General features: G+C 51.5%; 2 protein-coding genes and 1 long non-coding RNA gene across 3 annotated transcripts in view; 1 reads left to right on the forward strand and 2 right to left on the reverse strand.

Annotated features, from left to right (window-relative positions):
• The window catches only part of LOC121433465 (sushi, nidogen and EGF-like domain-containing protein 1), a 57,370-nt gene extending 43,902 nt beyond the window's left edge, over positions 1 to 13,468 (reverse strand). The window contains exon 1 of the mRNA XM_041631892.1: positions 13,256 to 13,468. Coding sequence (XP_041487826.1) covers positions 13,256 to 13,468 — 213 coding nt within the window. The remainder of the gene's footprint in view (positions 1 to 13,255) is intronic.
• LOC121433466 lies at positions 1,646 to 17,377 on the forward strand. Its single transcript, XR_005972317.1, has 3 exons — positions 1,646 to 1,755; positions 11,968 to 12,062; positions 17,358 to 17,377. It is a non-coding gene; the product is annotated as an uncharacterized LOC121433466 (long non-coding RNA).
• Positions 17,378 to 20,649: 3,272 nt separating this feature from the next.
• LOC121433538 (putative ciliary rootlet coiled-coil protein 2) overlaps positions 20,650 to 24,360 on the reverse strand; it is a 62,081-nt gene continuing 58,370 nt past the window's right edge. The window contains exons 31-32 of the mRNA XM_041632003.1: positions 23,618 to 23,749; positions 20,650 to 20,718 (exon numbers count right to left, since the gene is read on the reverse strand). Coding sequence (XP_041487937.1) covers positions 20,650 to 20,718; positions 23,618 to 23,749 — 201 coding nt within the window. The remainder of the gene's footprint in view (positions 20,719 to 23,617; positions 23,750 to 24,360) is intronic.

Genomic DNA, 24,360 nt, shown 5'->3' on the forward strand with positions numbered 1-24,360 from the left:
AGTCCAGTGGTGCTGGCTGCATTAGAAATACAGTATCGTTTGCTTGACACTAGATTACCTCCCGCCTGTGGAAGCCCACGTGAAGGAATGCTCACGGCAGTCATTCTCGACATACCCCAAATCGCTGCATCGCATAAAACCTGAATACATATACTTAGGTCATTTTGCCAATTTTACTTCAATAAAGCTGCAAATTTTAACTAAAACAAACCCCAGAACAGCCCCGACTGTCAAGCACTGTAAAACACATAAATATCTCATAGTCTGTTCTGCCAGCCACACGGTAACGACAAGGAGCAGACAGTGCCATCAGGAGCAGGGACGAGCCACCCTGAACACAGTGAGGGAAGGAAGGTGGCATTTGCTTGTGGCTGGGGTAGACTGTGGAGGGGCCTTGTCAATGCTGTGTGCAGGGGCTGGACAGGAGTGGCTGCCCAGAGGTGGGGTGCAGGTAGAGTGGGCAGCTCTGGACCTTTTCCGGAAGGGAAGACAAGCAGGGTCTGCGTTACATTTCCTTGTTCTTAGCACACATCAAGAATCCCTTTCTGACTGTTCTAGAGAAAAGACGTAAGGGTTAGAGGACGCAGATGACAAAGGCAACTCTGCCTGAGAGGAGGCCAGTGTCTTTGGGACTGGACTTGGATGACCAATGGAGATGGGCTACCTACAGGGTGTGGCCCTGCTGCACTGCCCCTCCCCACAGCCACTCACTCTTTCAGCCACTTCAGCTTCCTGAGTTTTCCTTCCTGCCTCAGGGTGTGAGGTTTGCCATGTGTACAGAAGAGGCCTCTGGCCTTTGTGGTCTCCTATGTTCCACCCCAGACTGCTCTTCTTCTCAGGGTAGGAGCAGGACCAGAGCTGGGGGTGCGGGTGTCCAGGAAGGAGGCAGAACAAGCTGGCGCTGTTCCCCTGCCAGGACAGGGCAGTACCAGGACCACAGCCAAGCAGGTACTGGGGCCCAGATGCTGGGCTGGCAAGCTCGCTTTCCTGGGCAGAGCTCCGTGGGCTTCCTTTCTCTAGATGGAGCCCATGAATCTCTTGTGGAGGTACGTAAGGCCCAGGCCAGAGATGTAGGGAGTGTTTGGTAGCCCTCTCCTTCAGGTCCTGAAAGATGTCAAGTTTATTATAGTTTTTCTGTACTTCAGTACCACTTTGTGAAGCATGCAGTGCAGCATGGAAAACAAGGAGAATGAATGAGACTTGAGTCCCTGACTGATGCCCTTGGGAACTGTGGATGCCAGGCATTCCTACGTGAGTAGCCATCATGTATTGTCCTGGCTTCAGAGGTGACTACCAGACAGTCTGCTGCTTGGCCACTGGCTCCTCAAAAATCCAATCATGAGTCCAGATGTTGTCCCAAGACCCATTTTGATACTCATCCAGACACCCGCAGAAATGCTAGCTCCCCCAGGGAGCCTGCCACCCTGGGCAAGGAGGGGACCACGTTCTCTAGGGATCTGCAGACTGAGGGTGCTACTACTACATGCCTGGCTTTGGTTCACAACCATGGCCTTTCCCAGCCCTTCCCTGAAAGTTAGGCAGGGCCTTCCTGTTGGCCACTCCCAGGTCTCCTCTGGGACCTGCAGCTTTGGGGTCAGTTCAGGAACATTGTCTTCTCTTCGGGCTGAGCACCTGTTTGTTGTTGAGATTAAACAAGGCTGCCACCTGGATGTCACATCACAGTCCAGCGTGGGTGACAGAGGTCCCAGGAGGAGCTTTCAGGATGATTGCTGGTAAAGTCTGCAGTGGACAGAGGTGAGTACAGATGGCCCCTGCTCCCCAGGGGTGCCCTCCCCTCCTTGACTGTAGCTAGCTTTACCAGGAGCAGGCTGAGATTTCCCCTGGGGAAGATTCCTTGTCAGTAGTCCAGCTGCCCAGCTGCCTTGGGAGGCCGGGAGGTCTCAGGAAGCAGCAGTGACCATGAACACTGCGGGAGGTGGAGGAGGCGGAGCATCCTGGATGGCGTGGGGCTGCCTACAGGCCAGCAAATCCACACTCTCCGGTTGCCTCCCCCCAACCCCCATTTCCCCCCCTGGCTCCTGCCGGAAGGCAGCCCTGGCTGAAGGAAGCGGAGAGGCAGGGCTGTTGGCATTTCCGACTTGTTTGAAGTCAGGAACGTGGAAATGGCCTGAGAGACTAAGTGCAATGTGGCCTGAGCCTGGGCCAACACCCTGGAGTCCAAGGCCAGAGGCTGCTCTGGGTAGGGGCTCTGGCTTACCAGAGAGGCTGCTCCAGTTATGCAAACATCAGATCAGAGAGGGCGTCACCTGGGTTCCTTCCTTCGCTCTCCCAGCCCAAATAACAAAGCTCTCCGGACCCCAGACTTTTGACACTTGTTTTGATGACTGTAGGCATGTCATTCATTTCCTGGCAGCTTTCTGGGTAGTTAAGATTCCTTCTGCAGGCACAGTGGGGGCTGGTGTCCTGGGCAGCAGGCAGGGAGGGCTGCTGTGTGAGCATCCTTTCTTCTCAGCCATGGAGGGAAGGTCTCCCCACCCCACCCCCAGCAAAACACCTTGGTACAGGGTTAGGCATCATAGAGCTGTATAAGTGGTTGTGAGAGGTACAGGAGAGTCACTAGGGACAGTCAAGATAATGTCCAGGAGGAGGGGTCCTTGGAGCTGCGGTCTGTGCTCAGGTTGGGAGGGGTACATCCTTTCTCTTGCCCTCTGTCCTCAGTTACCACTGTCTGATGATGTAGAACCTGTACTTGGTGTAAGTTTGTGACTGAGTGTGGTCAGTGATGCTCTCGCTCATGTTCTGTCTCCAGCTGTCTCAAATTGTCCTATGTAAATGGGGCCATTGTGTCACCTTCAACACACCTGGCCAGATGCTCTTTAAATTTCACGTTCAGCAGGGCCAGAACCACCCACCCTGGACATGCCCGGCCAGCGAGTTATGACTGTACCTTGCCTGGTGTCCAAACCTTCTTTTGTGTCTGTCCCTGGCTAGGCCACTTGCCTCCTGTACTCTCTTGAGACTTTGGGCCTTGATGGCCTTCCAGCAGCGCTGTGGCATCCATGTCAGAGGTAGACTTTCCAGGTCAAGCCTGTGGCCTCCTGCTTCCCTCACAGAGCTGGGACTTCTTGGTACAGTGGTCCTTCCCCAGTACTCATCCCCAGTGGGCCTCTAAGGCTCCTGGGCCTGCTCTGCTTCCTATCCTGCCATCTAGCAAAGGTGGCAGATGTCTGCCCAAGGTCAGTCTTACAGGCTCAAGGGGTTATGTCTGACCCTTGACAAGCTCCATACAAGCTCAGAGGATAGCGTGGGCTAGGCAGACCTTGGTGTGGAAGTTCAGGTCCAGGGGTCTGTCTAGAAGCTGCCTCAGTCTCTCTCTTTGTACTCCCAACCAGGCATACAGAGCCTTTAGGAGACACAAGCATGTACTGATTCCCAAGTGCAAGGGGGCAGGGCTGTGGTTGTATACAGTGGGGCTTAATAACGGAAAGCTGGTTGAGCAAATAATTTGCCCTGATTTGTAAAGAAGTGTATTCACACACACACACACACACACACACGCACACACGTCAGGCTGGGAAGATGGCTCAGTGCTGCCTCAAAAGCACAAGGACATGAGTTTGATCCTCAGAACCCACATTAAAAGGCAGGTGTTGTGGCATGCTTGTCATTCCAGCACTGGGGAGGGTAGAAACGGGATCCCCAGGGCTTTCTGGCTAGGCAGCCTCACTTGCTTGACCTGCTGTGTAGACAGCTTTCCTCATCACAAGCACACCAGTAATGTGTTGTACAAAGTCACCATAATGTTGTTGGTTGATGAGAATTTTTCAGCTCTACTTATCACCCTGGAGGACGATTTCTGACATGATTGCATGGATGCATATGTACACACATCATGCCTACATAGCCACATCGGGATCCATTATCACAACGCATACAGAGATGTAGGTACTGCGTGTTTAAAATGATCCATCCAACTCAAACCTGACACAAAGCCACCCTTTATTTGTGCTTTCCTCCTCTCTGAATCTGCAGTTGTCATCTCTCACAGTGATGCTCACTGTCCCATTTAGTTTTGTCAACTTGACACAGCCCAGAGTCATCTGAGAGGAAAGCCCTCACTGAGGAATTACCTAGACCTGAGAGGCCTGTGACCCCATGTGGAGATGCGCTGTCTTGATTCCCAACTGATGCAGGAGGGTCCAGCCTGGTGTGGGCAGTAGCAGGACCACACCAAGGCAGGTGGTCCTGGGATGTATAGTGAAGCTGGCTAGGCACGAGCTTGCAAGCAAGTAAGCCTGAGGATGAGCCAGCAAGCAGCACTTCTCCATGGCTCCTGCCCTCATGGCCCTTAATGATGGATTGTGACTTGGGAGCATAAGCTAGATAAATCCTTTCTTCTTCTAAATTGCTTTTTTCTTTGTTAGTGTTTCATCACAGTCACGGGAAGAAACTACGACATTCACATTATCCTCCGTATGTTTACCCCTCCATTAGTCTCAGAGCTACAAACACATACCTCAGTGAAGCACAAAACTACATCCGGAATTCCGTTATTTGTTTACTATTCCTTTTTAGTTTATTTTTTCAGGCCTATGTACAGTCAAAGTACTTCATTAAAATTACTTTCTAAAATTAGTACTGAAGCAACTATTATAAATATAAGACATCAGTGGAAGGAAAAGAGAAATAAAAGATGCAGAAATAATCCAAATAAAACTATGAGTAAAAAAAAAAATAAAACAGTTGAGGGCTAGGAGATAGCTCATTCGGTAAAGAGCTTGCTACACAATGAAGGCTTGAGTGTGAGCCCTAGAACACACATAACAGGGCTGAGTATGGTGGCTCACACTTATAATCCCAGTGCTGGGGGAGAAGGAATGGGTGGCTCCCTAGGGCTTCCTGGCCATTCAGTCTAATTGAGCTGGTGAGCTACAGGCCAATGAGAGACCAGGGTTCACTCTGGTCCACACACACACACACATGCACACACACACGAACACGGATGCTCACTCATACTTGTGAATGTGTACACACAAACAGATGAAAAAGCTAAAATAAAAATACATTGAGTCAGGCATGCTAGCAAATGCCTGTAATCTTAGCACTAGGGCAGCTGAGGCAGGAGGATTACTAGTTCCAAGCTAGTCTAAGACATATAGTGAGATCCTGTCTTGAAAAACCAAGGGCTGAGGATGTACCTAAGTGACGGAACATTTATCTAGCATGCCCAAACCCTGTGTTTAATCCTCAGAATTGAAAACAAGGACAAAAGCAAAACAAAGGCCACTGAATAATATGAATAGGAGGCCTGCAGATCAGACTATCAGTGACCGTGAAAACACAGCAATTAGAAACACCTCAAGACCTAGCTATACCAGTGGTAACTCTTGGGCATATACCCAAAGGATGCTTCATCTTATTGCAAAGACACTTACTCAACCATGTTCATTACTGCCTTATTCATAATAGCCAGAAAGTGGAAACAACCTAGATGTCCCTTGATAGATGAATGGATGAAGAAAATGTGGTGCATTTACACAATGGAGTATTACTTAGCCGTTAAAAAAATTACATCATGGAATTTGCAGGCTAATTGACAGAACTAGAAAAAAAAAGTCATCCTGAGTGAGGTATCCCAGACTTAGAAAGACAATTCTGGTAAGTATTTGCTTATATGTAGGTATTAGCTGTTAAGTCAATGATAACCAAGCTACAATCTGTAGAACCACAGAGAGTAGGTATAGAGTAAGGGGCTAGAGGGCACAGATACTTGTTTTAAAAAAAAGGGGAAATAGAATAGATAAGTATGATTGGATATGGGGGGGCTGGAATAGGAGGATAAGGTGAGGAGGGGAAGGAGAGAGGGGATTGAGAATGAGACTACAGAAAGAGATAAAATTAAGAACAATTTGAAGGATAGTATGGAAACTTAATACAGTAGAAAGCTTCCTAAATACACACACACACACACACACACACACACACACACAGAGAGAGAGAGAGAGAGAGAGAGAGAGAGATATTTCATTTAGATTACATTCATATATATATGTAATCTAAATATATATATATATATATATATATATATATATATATATATATATATATATAGTGATATATATAGTGATCCCCAAATGATGGGGAGACAGAATCTCAACAGGACATCTCTTTGTCACCAAATGAAGCTTCCAGTGCTGGGATTGGGATCCCTAATATGAGCTATTGGCCAAAGGTGGCCCATGGGAATCCCCAAACAATCCAGGCTATTGCCAAGACAATAAGTTGCTCTCCATAAGCTGACAGCAAGGCCCCATTGTTGAAGACAATACCTGCCCAACTCATTGGACATAGAGAGTTCGAGCTGGTGCCTACAGAGAGCCTTCATCTCTACATGCTAGTGTCTTTGGTACAGGAAGATAGTCTGCATTCTCCCAAAAGAGAAACGTAAACATCAAGCCAGCCACAAACCCTTCGATCTACGATGGTGTCCCGTCTGCAACAATAATGCTAGAGCAATGGTGGCACAAACCTTGTGGGAGTCTCCAACCAATATCTGATTTGACATAAGGCCCACTCCATGAGATGGAGCCCAAACCTGACACTGCTCGAGTGACCAAGAACCAGAGACTGGATAGATCGATACCCAAGGGACTTAGGATAAAACCAAATACTACTGGTCTAAAAAAGTTGTAGTGATACAATGACTCCTAATAACATTCTGTTACAAGCACAAATCAGTTCCTTGCTCAGTCAGCATCAAAGAAGCTTCTGAAGAATATGGGAACAAATACAGAGACCTACAGCCAAACATTACACAGGGAGTGAAAGACTTTGGAACGTTTGACCCTAAGTAGAATGTCTCCATCAATTCTCTCCTTTCAGAGCTCAGGGAACACCATAGAAGAATAGGCAGAAAGAACCAGAGGAGATGGAAGACAGACAGACAGGCAGACAGACACACACACACATACACACACACACACACATTGTGGGATATTTGATCACACTGTGAACCTTGAGTTTGCGTTAATTAAATAAAACCTTGGGTCAGGAGGCAGAGCCAGCAACTAGTTGGCAGGAAGTAGGCATAGAGAATTAGAAGGAGTCTGGAAAACAGAGAAATGCACAGGAAGTAGTAGGGAGGGACTTTGGTTTGGTGGTCTTTGGTTTGGGATGGAAGGAGAGGCTCTCACTTGCTGGATAAGGAGGAAGGCCAATTGGCTGCTTCTCAGGCCTCTCTGAGCTAGCAGGTTTTCACCCCAGCATCAGATTCCGAGGTCTTTATTGGTAAAATAGAACGACAGAGACTAAGTTAAAAACTACATCTTGCTGCATGCAGTTCTGGTGGAAAGGGGAGTCACGCCTAGGCTTGGCCTGAGCAGCAGGAGAGTGATGGTGGAGCTGCAGTCAGTGGCTGAAACAGCAGTAGATTCAGGTGCGGTCGCTGGGCCAACAGTAAAACAACACACGCAAAAAATAAACAAACAAAAAACAATAATGAAAACAAACCAACACCCTCTAAATCAATATGACCAGAGCTCACATGAACTCAGAGACTGAAGCAGCATGCACAGGGCCTGCCTGGGTCTGTACCAGGTCCTTTGGGTTTATATTATGGCTTCCAGTTTAGTGTTTTTATAAGATTCCTGAGTGTGTGAACGAGTGGGTCTCTGATTCCTGTACCTTCTCTTGGGATCTTTTCCTTCTGTTTGCCTTTCTTATCCCACTTCAATGTAATAGTTTTTTTTAATTATCTTATTACATTTTATTATTATCTGTTAAGAGCTTGTTCTTTTCTAATAAGAGGCAGAAGGGGAAATGAACCTTTTGGGAGAGGAGATGGGGGAGGAACTGGGAGGAAAAGAATAAAGGAAAGTCATAATCAGGATGCAATATGGATTATATGAGAAAAGAACTTATTTTAAATAAAAGAAAGAAAACAGAAAACAGGAAAATGAAAAAAAGAAAAGAAACATCCCAAACCAGGTCAGGGAGAGGGCTCAGAATTCTGTCCCTGGAGCCCACATGGTGGAAGGAGAGAACCGACTCCTGCAAATTATCCTTTGGCCTTCAAATGTGTGCTATGATACGCGCCCATTTTCGCAAATCAATAACATGTAATAAAAAAATTCTACTGAAAATAAAGGGCCCAGGGGAAGGGACTACCAATGATAGAAGAACATTTCAGTGAGCTCTGGGCAGCAGCACACAGTAGGAAGTGCCCACAGTGAGTCTTCAAATGAGGGCAGCAAAGGACAGAAGAATTCCTTGAAGATAACAGAAGTTTCTCAAATTTCATGAAAACCATATAACCACAGGCTGTGAGTATGTATGTATGAACCTTGAGCAGAAAGGTTAAAAATACCACAGTAACACACCTGAGAATCAAACCACTGGGAAGCAGGGGCAAAAGGGAAATCTTGCAGTCAGAGGGAAGAAGACATGTTAGACCCCATCCAGCCACACGAGAATGGCAGGAGCCATTCTGTTAGAACTGTGCAAAGTCAGTGGAACACTTCCTTTAAAAATGGAATGTTCAACCCAGAATTCTACAGCCACACTGCAGACACAGCTCTCAAAAGGAAGGTGAACAAACCCATTTCTCAGACAAGATAATTTATGCACATCAAGTGAACACTACAAGAAATGTCACAGGAAGTCTTGCTGGAATAGTGTGAAATGGGAAGGCACTTTTACATAAGGAATGAAATCTGGAAACAGCAAAGCTGGGTAAACAGAAAAGACTGTCTAATTTTAAAGTCTCTATAGATGACAATTGGCTGTTTACAGATAATATTAGCAGTGTATTATTTGGGCTTCTTACCTATGTGAAACTATGGCAATAGCATGCAGCAGCATGGGGAAACAGATGGATGCTATTTCAAGGTCCTGACATTGAATGCGAAGGAGTGCAGTTCTATCTGAAGATAGAATGTTGGCCAAAGGGGTCCCATTTGCTCCCCAACATTCTAGACTAAGGCTGTTGCTCACTCTCCATAGCCTGATGGCAAGGTCCTACTGCTGAACACATAACTTACATCATCGAAGATGGGAAAAATTGAGCTGGTGCCCATCTAGGATCTTCACCACTGCTGACTAGTACTGGCAGTTACTCCAAATGCTACTAGAGGAGAAAAGTAATTAATTTCACATGTGAACAGTAAATCAGGAGGCTAAGCCAGCCATACTGGTAACCGTTATCAAACGCAAACACTATAAAGGCTTCCGTTGAAAAAAGAGAGACTGCCAGGCTGGATAGAAAACATCCAACTTCACGCCCTTTTGCCCTTAACAGGAGAGAGAATGAAGGCCACCATCGGCATGGTGCTGTGAGCATTCTGGAATTTGGAACGAGAAGTAGCACCTGCTCTGGCCAGGCTGCCGCTGTTTGCGCTATCATTTCTATACACCTGCTGTCCTGGCCTTTGGGGTTGGGGTTCACATCTTAGCCATAAGACAAGTGTCAGAGCCACATTCAGAGAAGTAAAGAGGCAGTGCTTGGCAGTGAGGGGCCTGTTCAGGAAAGGCCTCTTAGAGGAGCCAGGCAAGTGCGGGAAGGGGAAGAGACACGGATCTCATTGGTGCTCTCAGCTCTGCTGTGTCTACAAGTAGAGAGGGCAAATGGTAAGGAAAGTTAGGAACTGGGCATCCAGTGAAGATACACTTGCAGGGGACAGAGCCTGGACTACAGTGACTGCAGATTCTGAGAAGTGGTCTAGGGAGCAAACAGGACTTCAGTTTGGGTCCCCCTGTGGGGGCACAGTAAGAAAACAGCTGGATACGTCTGAGCCCTAAGTTCAGCTTCCTCACTTGCACGTCTCACTCACAGACTGGTTCTACTTTCCCAAGTCTAGCCCTCTCTGTACAGGACCCCTGGCTACCAGCTCTGGCCATCTAGAAAATCCTCTCTAACCCAGGCCCAAGTACAAGCATACAAGGAAACCCTGGCATCAGAGGGAGAAATCACTGTCTTCTATGCCAGAGCCAAACCGAGGCTCACAAGAGGAACAATAAGTCAAAGATGACAAAATTGCATGTAGAATATGAAAAGAGAAGAAGGAGGAGGAGGAAGAGGAAGAGGAGGAGGAAGAAGAGGAAGAGGAGGAGGAAGAAGAAGAAGAGGAGGAGGAGGGGGAGAAGGAGGAGAAGAAGAAGAGGAGGAGGAGGAGGGGAGAAGGAGGAGGAGGAGGAAGAAGAAGAGGAGGAGGAGGAGGAAGAAGAGAAGGAGAAGGAGAAGAAGAAGAAGAGGAGAAGGAGGAGGATGAGGGGAGGAGGAGGAGGAAGAGGAGGAGGAGGAGGAGAAGGAGAAGGAGAAGGAGAAGAAGAAGAAGAGGAGAAGGAGGAGGATGAGGGGAGGAGGAGGAAGAGGAGGAGGAGGAGGAGGAGGAGGAGAAGGAGAAGAAGAAGAGGAGAAGGAGGAGGATGAGGGGAGGAGGAGGAGGAAGAGGAGGAGGAGGAGGAGAAGGAGGAGGAGAAGAAGCCGCCGCTCTGGCCTGGTGTCTGCAGGGGAGAGATGGACTGTGCTCTAAGGGTAGGAAGGTCAGCACCTCTGATGGTGTGGAATCAAGCCTTGCCTCAAGGGTGTGAGAACTGTTGTTCTGGTCAGCAAGAGTTCGAGTCAAGCTGACTATTAACTGTCTTTCTCACCTTTGGGCTCACCCTCTCACCTCTAAATCCTTGCCGTTTTCCCACCCCGGGCTCTATAGTTCATGCACTGCCTCCAGAGTTTTCCCAGAGACCAGTATAGTAAGTAGTTTCTCAGGCGCAATGGTCAGGGAAGATCAGAGCCTTAACATGGCTGGAGGATGGGTGGAGACGGGTTCCTGGAGTGCCAGCACCCTGTTGGCTCCTTCACCCTGCTCGGGCTGGATACACAGCTGGGAGGCCCCTGATGACACTTCAGTCACTGTACCACCTTAACAGACTCCCGGCCCTTGGAGGAGCCCAGCACCCTGAAGGACGTGGCTCACATGGCTCTCCCTTAGAAGCGGACAGGTTATAACTGCTACCCAAGGCCACAGCGGGGGCTCCCAGTGCCAAGCGAGACACGATTCAGGCCCGGAGGGCCATATTGCAGCTTCAATCTTTACTAAGTGTCTGGCAGTAAAGGTTCCAGCCAGCAGGCAGGCGGTGGGCAGCACCCCAAACCCACCAGGAACTTCTTACCTCAGGAGCTTCAAAAAAACCTCAGCAATAACGTGTGCGCTCAGTAATTTCCGGGCCAGCTGCTATGGCACGAGGAAGCAGCAGAACATAAGGTCCTTCCCAGATAGGGGCCACCCTCAAGCTAGATCTGTCATGCTGGGAACATGTCTGCATTTCTCTAAGCCAGTCTCATGCAGGGCACTTCTGATTCCCACTGGGATGTGGGGTAACACAGAAAATTGGGGCATGCGTTCTTTCACTCATTCCTTCAACAAGCCTACTTTTAACCAAGCTGTGAGGGCAAGGAGAGCTTCTGACGCCATCTCTTGCTACGTGGGGTTGAATGAGGGCCAGAGCAGGGGCATCCTCTCAGCCTGAGGGGCCTGGGGACACTCAGCAGACACTCTGCTCTTGAGCCAAGGCCTCCTTTGCTCCATATAACCTTGACAGTCACCTACCCACATGCCCTACGGGCTGTTTCGGGCTAGATAAATGGGCATGGCTTCCTGAAGAATTCCACTTTCTTTTCCACTGAGCAGAGGGAAAGGCAGGGTACACTGTGCACACTGTGTGCACATCAGCGGGTGTTTTTTTTTTTTTTTTACAGTGTATGTTTTGGGGAGAGGCTCCTGTAGGGTGCATGTTTTCCTAGGAGCCAGAGGTTGGTTTCTCATGTTAAGAGGGTCAACCATTTCAATAATATTTTCACCTGTGATGTGGGAGTGGAAAATTCAAGGCTAGCCAGAATGCTCAAAGAACATATTGACAGGGATCTGTTAGGATGAGTCTTCACGTTCCTGAGATGTACAGGCGGCCTCTTTCTGCTGGAGAGTCCCTGAGCACAGTTCTTCCTGTCTACAGCTTACAAGTCCCAGGCCAGAGGGATTTTCAGTGATGGCTGCCTCTCCTCTCGCTCCATGCCCTCCCTGTTCATGTCACCAGACCCTGCCACCAACGTGAGGAGGCCATTCTGAGTGGGCGCAAGAAGGCTGTGGAGTGCCACCATGGTGGACTGTGTGGGTTGATGCTGGCAGCTGTGGGGATTGGTGTTTTGGAGATGGTGGTGGTGGACAGGCTGGTGGACAACGTTTCATGTCAGGATGAGAATGCAGACTATGTGGCTGGTGATGGAGGCATTGCTCAAGATGGTGGGGATGCCAATATGGGGCTGAAAGAGGCAGTGCTTGTGGTAGAGGTGAGGAGCCAGTGGTAGTACTGATAGTGGAGGTCGTAGTGCTAATGGTGACTGGCATTGTATGTGGCAGAGGCTGTGGTTAAGAAGATGGTGTTTTAACTGTAGACCAAGTTGGCTCAGATGTTTCTAAGCTGACTGGGTGATCGGGTGATTCAGAAGACTTCAGGACTAGCGCTAAGTGGTCACTTCATCACAGCTCATTACCCCACCCCACCCCCTCCCCCGCTGTGCACAAGTGGTCGGCTCAGGGTCAGACCCTGGGAACAAGGAGACTCAGGCTTTGTTATCCACTGACACCTTTCCTGCATCCGTGTTGGGGGGTGGGAATTACCTTCGGGAGTCCCATTTAGAGGGTCTGAGCCTGGATGACCAACCTTTGGACTAAGAATGGGAGAGAGGCGTAAACCCCTCCACACTGCCCCTAGCTGCCAGCCCTGCCCAGCGCAGGTCTTCTACAATTAAGCATGTCAAGCCAGAATTCCTTCTGGCTCTGGGCCTTGGGTGTTAACTGCATGTGAGGCTGAAGTGGCCCAGAGAGGGCTGAGACCATCACAAGCCAGATGCCCCACTGGGAAAACTGTGACCAGAGGCCATATACCCACTGCCACATAGCTCTGTGAAGGAACAGGAGCGAGGGTCCCCACTTGGTAGCTCTGTGGATGCCTGGCGAACAACTCTGCCAATGTCCCAACAGGTCGGGCCATGAGCCGGAGGGGCGCGCCGCGCTCCTCTGGCCTGGCTGTCGCCTAGGTGCCCTGGCGGCTGCTCGCCCCGCCCTGCCCACGCCTCTCCAGCCAGCCGCTGTCCGGCCTTGGCGGCGGGAGAGAGGAAGCGCTGTCCTCATTCCACCTCTGGCTGCTGCGGTGCCAAGATGCTGGCTGCAGCAGCAGCGGGAGTTGGGGAGGAGGGCAGCGACGCCCTCCCTGGAGCCCCCTCGAGCTCGGGGTTACTCACGTAGAGTCCGGAGTGCTCGGCGCCGAAGAACGGGAAGGGCACCGAGAGGGGCTGCAGCCCCGAGCCGCCGTCGTCCTGCTTTGGGGTGACGGCGTCGCCGCGCTTCGTGCCGAAAGGGTAGAAGTCGGCGAGGGGCACCGCAGAGCGCACCCCGCGAGCCCCGAGCCCCAGGGCTGCGGCCAGCAGCAGCGCCCATGCGGCGCCGCGGCGCATCGCCGGGCTCTGAGGGCGGACCAGGGTGCTCGGGCAGGTGGCCGCAGTCACCGCACGGCCAACTGGCCGCACCGTCGCCTGTCGGCTCTCGCTAGCTCGCTCGCGCTGCACTCTGGGCGCAGCGCTGCCTAGGAAGGAGCGAGGCAGGACCGCGGACCGCCGGCCCACCTCCGGTCCCAGAGTTTAAATAGTCAGCCTTGGCGGCCACCCGGGAGGGGCGGGAAGAGGCGGGGTCATGCAAATAGTGGCAGTTTTAACTTGCTGGTCTTGGCGGGAGGGAGCCGGATCGAGGTCTCCCCGTTTCTAGGCTCTTAAAGTCGGACTAGTTCTGGGTTGGTTCTCCCTCCAGCCCCGAGACCCCCTAGCTTCTGGAGCTCCCTTGCAGTTGGGCATTCATGAGGTGAGGGACTGCCTTCTCTAGGCACCAGCTTGGGGCTTGCCCACCAGGGGCGCCTGGGCTAATCCAGCAGTTCTGAAGCTGACTGGTTGCCCTAAGGCCTGATTTTGGACAGGTTTCCTGAGTGTCCTCTGGGTCCCTGTCTGTCCAGAGCATCTTTCCCTGATAGAATGTCAGTCTGGGCCCACTTTGTCCTGCAGCACTTAGATGAAACAAGTGTGCCCACCACACCCCAATCCTAGCCTAGGTCACCAACTTTCAATGCCAGATGAAGCCTGTCCTAGGGTCTGTTCCTTATCTGGTTTCATTGAAGGTGAACCTTGGGCCTGGGAGACTTGAAGACTTACACAGCTTTCTCCCTATGTAAGGGTTTTTTTTTTGTTGTTTGTTTGTTTTTATCTGAAGGGATCAGACACCTATCACAGCTGGAAAGTATCAGGGAGACCTGTGGGATAGGCCAGTATCAAGGCCCAGGGGCACATCAGTTGCTATGGTGCCTTAACCTTCCTTGCTCATCATGAGAATTGCTTTTTAAGTGGCTGTCCTGCCTTAGGAGTGCAATCTAATCCATTTCTGTGTCCCCAGAATCACTACAGGGATTTGACTCCTAGGGCCTCAGTCCCCACCTTCTTGTCCACTCCCACATCCTGCTATTGGGTGACGTATAGCTATAAGCCAAATCTGGGATCTCCAAAGGCAAGATGATTTCTCTCAAAGAGAAGAAGAAGATGAAAAAAAAAAAACCTGCAAGAGTAACAGCTGCCATTACTGAGATTCTGGGTGGTTTTATGCTGGCTTTGCGTTTTCCGTGTTTCCTGAAATCTCTCTAACAAGCGTGTGCTGTCTTTCAGTTAGAGCAAGGAACATTACATGCTATTTTTTAAGATATAGCAGAGAGTTCTATGTGTGTCAGTCAGTGGTTCCTAGCTTATACAGATTCTGTTCTCAGCAGCCTTACCACTGTGATGTCAGGGACAGGCACTAAATTTAAGGACATCTTTGTTTGCAATGGCAAGAGCCTGAAAGTGACCAATTCCTTCCATCCTAGCCTAGTGCCTGGCTTGCCTTGCTCTTGCCCATACACCTCACTTTGTGTGGCGATCCCCTTTTGCAGAGGGATAAACCAAGGCTGGAGACGGGAAAGGTTCACCTCTACAGTTAGCTATAGAAGATCAGCCCCTGGTGACAGAGGTGGCGCACGCCTTTAATCCCAGCACTCAGGAGGCAGAGGCAGGTGGATCTCTGAGTTTGAGGCCAGAGTGAGTTCCAGGACAGTCAGGGAACTACACAGAGAACTGTGTCTCTAAAACCAAACCAAACCAAACAACAACAACAACAACTACAAAAGATCAGCCCTTGGGCCAGGCTCCTGGATTTAAGAGTGCTTTGTGGGAAGTTCCCTGGCTTCACTGACCAGGCCAAGTCAGTGTCATCAGGACCAGGCCTCTCAAGGCATCCTCTAGCCCAGAGCTTCCAGCCGGCTTGGTCACTATACCCGGTACCCAAGAGCTCTATCTAGCCTCTTTGTTGGGTTCCGCGCCTGCTAGGAAGCTCCAGTCTCCTCTCTCACATGGAAATGCAGTCCCAAGGGTGGAAGTTTAGGGGAATACAGATTAGCCTTCCTGCCCCTGGGACACTAAACAGAATCTGTCACTAGCCAGCTCTGCTGTCTCCAACCGTGTACAGCTTTGCTTTACCCTGAGTGCCCGGCCCCACCTCAGCCCTGCCACCCTTCCCCCACGTAGGTGCCTCAGAGGGTCCCAGCAAAGCCCCACGTCTGGATTTGGGCTAGGGTCAGCTTGGGAACTTCCGGGGTGCCTCAGGACTCAGCACACTGCCATGTACACAGTGTTGTTCAATAGATCCCTTGATTGAAGACCATCCTTCCAGGCATGGAAAGCAGTGGGCAGCAAGTGGGGTCCGGACTGCTTCCCACAAGAACCCCCTGACCCGCTGCGGGGTAGAGGACACAGGCTGATCTCAGAACTGGGCTTGTGGGGAGGTACAGCTGCAGGCTGGGTCCTCCGATCTCCATCAAGAGAGGTGGCACTGACCTCTATCTCCAACTGGGTGCCCTGTGCAGACTTTCAGTGAGGCTTGGGAGACAGCGTTTGGGGGTGGAGTGGGGCTAACACAGACCTCACTGTTGTTGCTGGGCATTATTTCACACACACACACACACACACACACACACACACACCCCACACAAAGACCCACGGGCAAAAATCGAGGGGAAAATAGTTTTTTTTTTTCAGGTGCTAAAAATATTGTCAGGAAATACTTTTCAGCAACGTGCTGTTTTAGGTCCCCCCCTGGACTCAAGGGCGCCTTTGTCTCTACCACAGAAAATCCACATTTATCACAACCAAAATCGTTTTATCAAGCAGGCTCATGTTCTCAGGAAACTTGAGCCCCCCAAGAGGCCTGTGACACTTTAATTTAGGGCCCGACTGTGTGTGCCTGTTTTGGTGGGGGAGCCCCAGAGCCACCCACCAGATGTTCAGGCCTTAGGAAACCGTGAAGGTCAAGATGGGGAACACTATCGTTGTTCTGCTTGGTCGGGGGGATTGGGCTAGTCAGCTCGTCCCACACAGCGGGCCTGAGGCTGCCGCCCACCCCTGCCTCTTTCCGCCTTCCCTTTGGATGTAGCTGGAGAAACCCACGCTCCCCTGCAGCAGCTCTTTCCATCACGCGGTCCAAACAGAAGCTCCCTCCTCACTAGTGACCCTTGACTGTTCCAGGATGGGGTGGGAGAGGCCTCAGGGCCCAGGGCAGGTGGGGCCCTGCTCCTGAGGAGAAGCACATAGTGTACCCACAGGTGAGACTAGACAGTCCGCCTAGACAGAGGGGAAGGACGCCATACCTGCAGAGCATCTGCACGTGGGGCCTGCCAACCCCAGTGCCCATGATGTGACCTTTGCTATTGATGCTCAGCATGTGCTCCCCAAATGGCTACAACTTGCTTTGTTTCAAGCAAATGGGAACTGAAAAGGCCAACGCAGGTGAGGCTCAGGCAGAGCTTTCCCACCTGCTTGAGTGGGCAGTGATGCAGGAATTGGCCTATGGGAAGCTCCAAGTCCACTCGAGGTACAGGGTGGCCAGGAACACGTGCAGATGCAGGCCTGGGCTCCACCAGGTACCTTGGAGGCCAGCTCCTTCAGGGACAACTCTATTTCCTGCTTCCTGAAAACCTAGGCAGCTGACACAGGATAGGCCTGTAGACCTGGAGAAACCACAGCTGATAAAGTCACGCTGCTGGGATATTTTTTAAAGGCCTTGGGAAAACTCCGATGACATCGTGCCAAGGAAAACATTTGGGAAATAGCATTCGGAGCAGCGTGCCCCTTACAACCATCCTAAGTGTGTGTTCTGGAGGCGGGAACAGCTCAGGTTTCCCCTCTGAAGGAGTGGGGTTCGGATCATGTGCGGCGGTGTGATCTTTACTTGCCTCCTGCGAGGTTTTATTTTCTCGTATAACAATCTTCCTGTCAGGTACGGATCACATATTCCAGATGGTCTCCAAAGACTGGATCACCCAGGAATACTGCAGGAACCTCGGTTTGTGTGACAAACTCCGTGATGCTCTGCAGTGACCAAGTTGACCAGTGACATTTCTCAGATGCATCGTCATCGTCACACCGCACGGGATGTATTTTTAAGAAAAACGTCAGCGTTTTAGACATCTCAAATAAACAGGGCATGTCAAGTGCATCCTGCTCCAGCATAGTCAAGAGGAGCCTTTGCCTCCTGCTCCAGCTCTGACGCTGACCAATCTTGGTGTGACACTGAGCTCTCAGTCTGGGCCCAAGCCCTTCTGTTCTGTTTGTCTTCTCCCTACACTGACCTGAGAGGCTGGTAAGGCCAGTGGTTCCAGACTGGGGCATCCCAGGGGTGGGCGTGGCCGGAGCCCCCGGGTCAAGAGAATAAGGATGTTAGTACCCTCAGTATGTCCCAGATCCTTCAGTGGAGGTTGCACGATGGCATGTGTCTGTCAGATTTTGTGTTATCTCTGGTAAGAACCGGATCAATGCCTGATTCTTGGCCGTCTGTGTGTATGTGTACCTATTTGTCTGTCTCTCTACTGTGTTCAGAGCCCCAGGAGATAACTCGCCTGTATTTTGTGCTCCTCAACCCCTGGAGGGGATGAGCAGGCAGAGGCTCATCTCTGGAGCCACACATGGGTTCCAGGTCTAACAACATACGTGTTAACTCCAGGCTCTACGAGGAGCCCTGGGGCACCACTGTGGCAGGACCAGGCCTGAGGGCCACTTTCTCATTTTCATAGACATCCAGAGAGCCTGTACAGATTGCTCAGGTTAGGGGCAGAGCTAAGGCACCCATCTGAAGTCAGCACCTCTCAAATGGATGTTGGGATCCATCAGACTTCGTACAGGCCAGGAACCAAATGTGGGCGGTCCAAAAAAAAAAAAAAAAAGAAAAAAAGAAACTGCCTGCTTCCCTTGGAAGTGGGACTGGGTATTTCTAATACTGAGGTTTCATAACCCTTTCCTCCCAGACTCTGGGGAGGACAAGAGCCAGAAGGCTGGGTCCCCCACCACCTGCATAGCCTGAATCGTTCACCCCAGCTGCCTCCTTCGTTGGCCTCACCTCTGCCTGTCCTCTTTAGTCTGCGTTCCTGTGCCTGCAGCTCCACTGGGCAAGGCCCGAATGGAATAAGCTGTGGGGTCCTGGGTTTGACCAACAGATAGTTACCTATCTGATCCTGGCCCAGCTGCAGCTTCCTCACCCCCACATGCTGGTCTCAGAGCGTGGCTGGGAAAGCCTTTCACAAGCACCAGCCCTCTGCTCAGGGCAGGAGTCACCAGACTCTGACACACACAAATGTGCACACGCCTTCGAAAATGTTTAGAGAAATGCAATATATTCTTTAGAAAAATCCCTTTTCCCCAAATACATTCTTTTATGTTGAATAAGTAACAGCAATATTCCCCGCAGTGATTCAAATACTCAAAGCGCAGCATTCTCGAAAGCCCTCATTGTACTCAATGTTCTTCCGAGCACCCCGTGTAAAGGCCCCAGATCACCAGGGAGCACCTTGGCTGGACCACAGCGTCTTTCACTTTGGTGCTGAAAAGTACCCAGACCCCTCACTGCTAAAGCATGTCCTCAGCTTCCAGGTACATTTACAGGATACCTCCTCAGCTGGCAGCTTCAATCCCACTGATGTCCCCGGGATACCAGTGAGCCCTGCGAGGACAGGAAGAGGCATTGACACTGCACGTGGGCTCCTTGAATGAGCAATGGAGGAGCTCCCTGGCCTCCTGTGCCAATCGCCAGCTTCTGGGTCACTCTTGGATCCTTGAGCAGGGAGAGGTCAATACTATTCCAAGGGAACTACAGCCAAGGGAAGGAGGAAGGTGAGGCCCAAGTAGAAAGCCCCACTTTCTCAGTCCTGGATGGGTCAGGCCATCCACTCTCAGTGTTGGCTGGTGCCTGGAAACCGTAGGTGGGCATAGAGCAGGCCACCTTTGCCATCGCCCGCTTATCCTTTGTCCAGGGAAGCCACTGCCAAAGGGTCCTTGTGCTCTTCCTTTCAGAGCCTCAGGATCTTTCTTCACACGGTCTTCAGTGAACCAGCCTGCTTCCCACCTCGGCTGCGCAGGGTCTGGTTCCTAAGTTCAGCCAAAGGTCTGACAGGATGACTGGTTTTAAGTCTGGCGGTCTTGGAGTCAACGACAGGCTGTCATACACCTCGGCCACAGCTACATGACTGTGACTGGATGAGCTCCAGGAGCTCTGGCCTTTCCTGCCCCATGCCAGCATCCTTGAAGATGCTTTGGGAGGTTTGAGCAGAAGCACAAGTCGTGGGGCAACCTGCACCCTGTGGTGTAGGCAAGCATTTACCAGGCTCACAGATCACCTAGAGGTACTGGAAATGCCATTTACAATGCCAAAGAGCCTGGGGAAGAGAAGCCATTCTGACCACTGCTGAATAGGAGAGAGGTTTACAGATGCCATCAGGTGAGGCAGGAGCAGGTTCCGGCAAAACGATGGCCTCGGTGTCTCCATTGCACCAGAGCAGGATTCCCTACTGGCACTTGCCAGCACTTTTTGTGTGGAAATGGGAGATGCTGGAACAGCTTCTTATCTCCCATGGCCAGCAAGTCACGGACTTGTAGCTGAGCCATTTCCAGCCACCTGCCACGGCACCGGGACTGCAGTTCCTGGATGTGGAAGAGTCTGTGGCCTCTGGATATGGGGTGTGGCCGCTGGCCTCGCAGGACACTGTGTTTTTGGCTCTTGCCAGTGGAAATGTTTTCCATGTGTTTCCCTGTGTTTACAGATCTGAGGGCATGGAATGCAGCCCGTGGTGAGGGAGCTGGTCTGACAGGGCCCGGTCACCAGTGCTTGGCCCAGTAGCAGGGCCAATGTGGGAATGGATCCCCGGGCTGTTATGGGCTGAGGGGTGGTCAACGTGCCTGCTCCTTGCAGCAGGAAGGAATATTAAAGAGCAGTGACCAACAACGTGGTCCAGCCCAACCTATGTGTTCTTCACAGGCAGGACTTCTGCAGTCTGAGGAGGAGCTGAAGGAATAGCATGCTTTGGTTGGTAGCTGCCTGTATGTGCATCTTCTCACGACACACCAATGCTTGTTGAGCTTGCCGCCCCCCCAAGTGGGCATAGCACCAGCTTCCCCAGTAGCACAGGGCTCTAAGCCCCCCCCCCCCCAGAGCCTGCTGTTCCGGCTGGTTGCTGCAGGCCACCCAGCACAGGGAGGTAGCGAAGGTACTGCAGTGGAGGCCATTGCTTAGCTCAGAATGTCTAGTCACTGTGGGCCTGCTGCTGTTGCCGCCATCCTGCCTCGTCCAGTTGCTTCTTCAGGCTAGCCACCTGGGGACACAGGAGAGCTTCAGTCAGGTGGGAAGTGACCCATGGAGAGTTACGTCAGGAAGGGCTTGGGGAGGCTGCAGCCCATAGCTCCCAAGGGAGTGTGCGTGGGCTAGAAACAGTGGGTAGACAGGCAGAAGGACTCTTTTCATCGGATTAGGCCCGCCATGATGGACATCGGTGAGCATCCTATGAATAGTGAAGGGGATCGTTTTTTCTGTTAAGGCCAGAAATATACTTAGAATGACTGGGTTAAAATAAGCATTGCTAGTGGGGCACGAAACTAAATTGACGGTAACGCTGGGCCGTCACTTGGCCTCTCTGTATCTCCGTTTCCTTTTCATAAAATAAGGGGTTTTGACCATCAGTGGTTCTAAGGTTCTTATGACTCAGTAGTTCAGCTATGGGCTGCGGCAGGCTCAGCACACAAGTACTTGTGTGCGTGCACTGTAGGCACACTCCTGAGGCTCTGTGCACACATGTACTTGTGTATATGCACTGTGTGCACACTCCTGAGGCTCTGTGCACACATGTACTTGTGTGTGCACAGTTATGTACACTCCTGAGGCTCTGTGCACACATGTACGTGTGTGCGCACAGTTACGCACACTCCTGAGGCTCTGTGCACACATGTACTGTGTGCACACAGTTATGCACACTCCTGAGGCTCTGTGCACACATGTACTGTGTGCACACAGTTATGCACACTCCTGAGGCTCTGTGCACACATGTACGTGTGTGCGCACAGTTATGCACACTCCCGAGGCTCTGTGCACACATGTACTGTGTGCACACAGTTATGCACACTCCTGAGGCTCTGTGCACACATGTACTGTGTGCACAGTTATGCACACTCCTGAGGCTCTGTGCACACATGTACGTGTGTGCGCACAGTTATGCACACTCCTGAGGCTCTGTGCACACATGTACTGTGTGCACACAGTTATGCACACTCCTGAGGCTCTGTGCACACATGTACTGTGTGCACAGTTATGCACACTCCTGAGGCTCTGTGCACACATGTACTGTGTGCACAGTTATGCACACTCCTGAGGCTCTGTGCACACATGTACGTGTGTGCGCACAGTTATGCACACTCCCGAGGCTCTGTGCACACATGTACTGTGTGCACACAGTTATGCACACTCCTGAGGCTCTGTGCACACATGTACTGTGTGCACAGTTATGCACACTCCTGAGGCTCTGTGCACACATGTACTGTGTGCACAGTTATGCACACTCCTGAGGCTCTGTGCACACATGTACTGTGTGCACAGTTATGCACACTCCTGAGGCTCTGTGCACACATGTACGTGTGTGCGCACAGTTATGCACACTCCTGAGGCTCTGTGCACACATGTACTGTGTGCACACAGTTATGCACACTCCTGAGGCTCTGTGCACACATGTACTGTGTGCACAGTTATGCACACTCCTGAGGCTCTGTGCACACATGTACTGTGTGCACACAGTTATGCACACTCCCGAGGCTCTGTGCACACATGTACTTGTGTGCGCACAGTTATGTACACTCCTGAGGCTCTGTGCTCAGATGCACTTTCCCAACCCACTAAGCTGCTCACGTGCTGATGCTCTCCCCATGACTCAAAGGACAAGTGTGGGGCCACCACTGCTAGCTGCACACAACAGGCAGTCTCTGCATGTCCCTCATGCCTGTTCAGGGTCATGGCTACCTCTGACTGGAATTATCCTCTCAGGGGGCAGGGCAGTGGAGGTCCAGAACCCACATTCTACCACTCATTGATCTGTGGATGACCCATGGAGCCACTCATAAAAGGGCAGACATACAGCGTACGCTAGGAATCAAGGCTCCCAACAGAGGCCATGTGGTTACCCTTGGGGTGCCATGGGGGCAGGGGCCCTTCCTTTTCCCTTATGCAGCCCTGCTCAGAGGACAGGGGCTGCTGGCCCTACCTGCCTTTCCAGGACCATCACCCTCTGCTGGTGTATCTGCTCACGGGACTCTAGAGCCTGTGTGGCCTGCAGCTGGGCCTCGTGGAGCCTCTCGGCCTCAGCTGCCATGTCCCGTTGGTGCTGGGCAGCCAGCTCTCGGAGCCGCTGGGTGTGGGCCTGTTCCAGCTCAGCCATCTGGGCCTGGAGTGAGAACACAGGCACTGAGGGCTGCTGGGATCCTGGGGTCAGGTCCAGTGGGATGCCCCACCCTACCTTTGGGGCTGCACTTCCTGTCTTGGCCCCACTGCTTTCGGCTGGGGTGCTGGCCCTGGCCCAGAACCAGCAACAGACCTGGAGCTGGCATACATACTCAGCCCTCAGGTTTTGAGTCCAGGCCACCTGCTAAGGGTTTTGCTGGGCTGGAGCCCAAGCCACAGGCCCCAGGAGTGGGCCTTAAATCTGTGTGAACAGCATCCCAGGTTCCCTTGGAGGTCACTGAATTTTGATGATTATTCATCCTCCCTGAAGGTAGTCAACTGGAATGGGGGGTGTCCCATGGTGGAAGGGGAGACCGAACCCTCAAAGGGGCACAGGTTGGTATCAGGCCCTGGGCTTAGAAGACATATATGGCTCTATCCTCCAAGCATCGATCCTCCATTCTGTTTCTTGTGCCATTCAGCCTGGCTCACAAAGGGCCGCACCAGTCCCTCCACTCCTAAAAGACTGTCCCTAGTGCTGACCCAGTTCTGTCTGGAGCTCTGAAGGGGTCTCTGGTGGATTTCACTGTTGTCTCTCAGTCTCAGCTTGGCACTTGTCACGGATAGTCACCTGTCTAGCTGCCTTTTCTGTACGCGTACCTGTACACATAGGTGACATTCACAGGCACGAGATACGTGTGGGCCCACCCCTTGAGGGCCATACCATTTGAACCTGCCCCAGGTTTACCCCCCAAGCTTGCATACCATAGAACACCATTGACTCAGCTCACCTGCAGCTGCTGGCTCTGCCGCAGGGCCCCGTCTACTTCCTGCTGTAGGCTGCTCAGAGACTGGAGCAGCAGCTCCTTCTTGGCCCCCAGCATTGCTGTGTCCTCCTCCTTCCTCAGGGTCTCCTGCTCTGCCTGCAGGGAGAGGGAGGCAGAACCGTGGTGGAATCTAGGGTCTTTCTGGAAGAAGTGCAATATTAGGTCAGACATCCCTCTGGAGAGTAAAGGGCGCTTCTGGGACGGAGTCCAAATCTCCTGGTGGAGTCGGCAACGGTACTACCCCCTGTCCAGGTCTACTGGCATCTGCAGCCACAGTAGGAGTTAAAGAGAAGGGGCAAGTGTCTGCCCTGTTTTGGACCAGCAGAAGTTCCTGTAGTGATCTTTGGTAAGGGATGTGGCATTTGAAGATCTATGTCTCTACTTCTTACAACACTCCCTCAGGCTTCTTGAGCCCTACATGCCTCTGTGCCCTTTTGCAATGCACAGGACCTGCTAACTGCACAGCCAAAGCCATGGATTTGACTATGGTCATTGTCACAGTGCCAACAAGCCTGTGTCAGAGTGGCATAGCTCTCTCTGCCATCCATCCTGGGACAAAGCCCTCTTAGTCACTCACCCCCAGCAGGGTGGATACAGGCTAGGAGGAGTAGCCTGGAGGTTAGCTGTGAGACATAATCATTTTCCATGTGGAGGTCAGGGATCCTTTAATGCTGCAGCTGGGACCTCAGGAAGACAGAGCTGATGAA

The sequence above is a fragment of the Microtus oregoni genome, unplaced genomic scaffold (assembly GCF_018167655.1).
Source record: "Microtus oregoni isolate MIOR12 unplaced genomic scaffold, Mior012 000038F_ref0000394, whole genome shotgun sequence".
NCBI lineage: Eukaryota > Metazoa > Chordata > Mammalia > Rodentia > Cricetidae > Microtus > Microtus oregoni.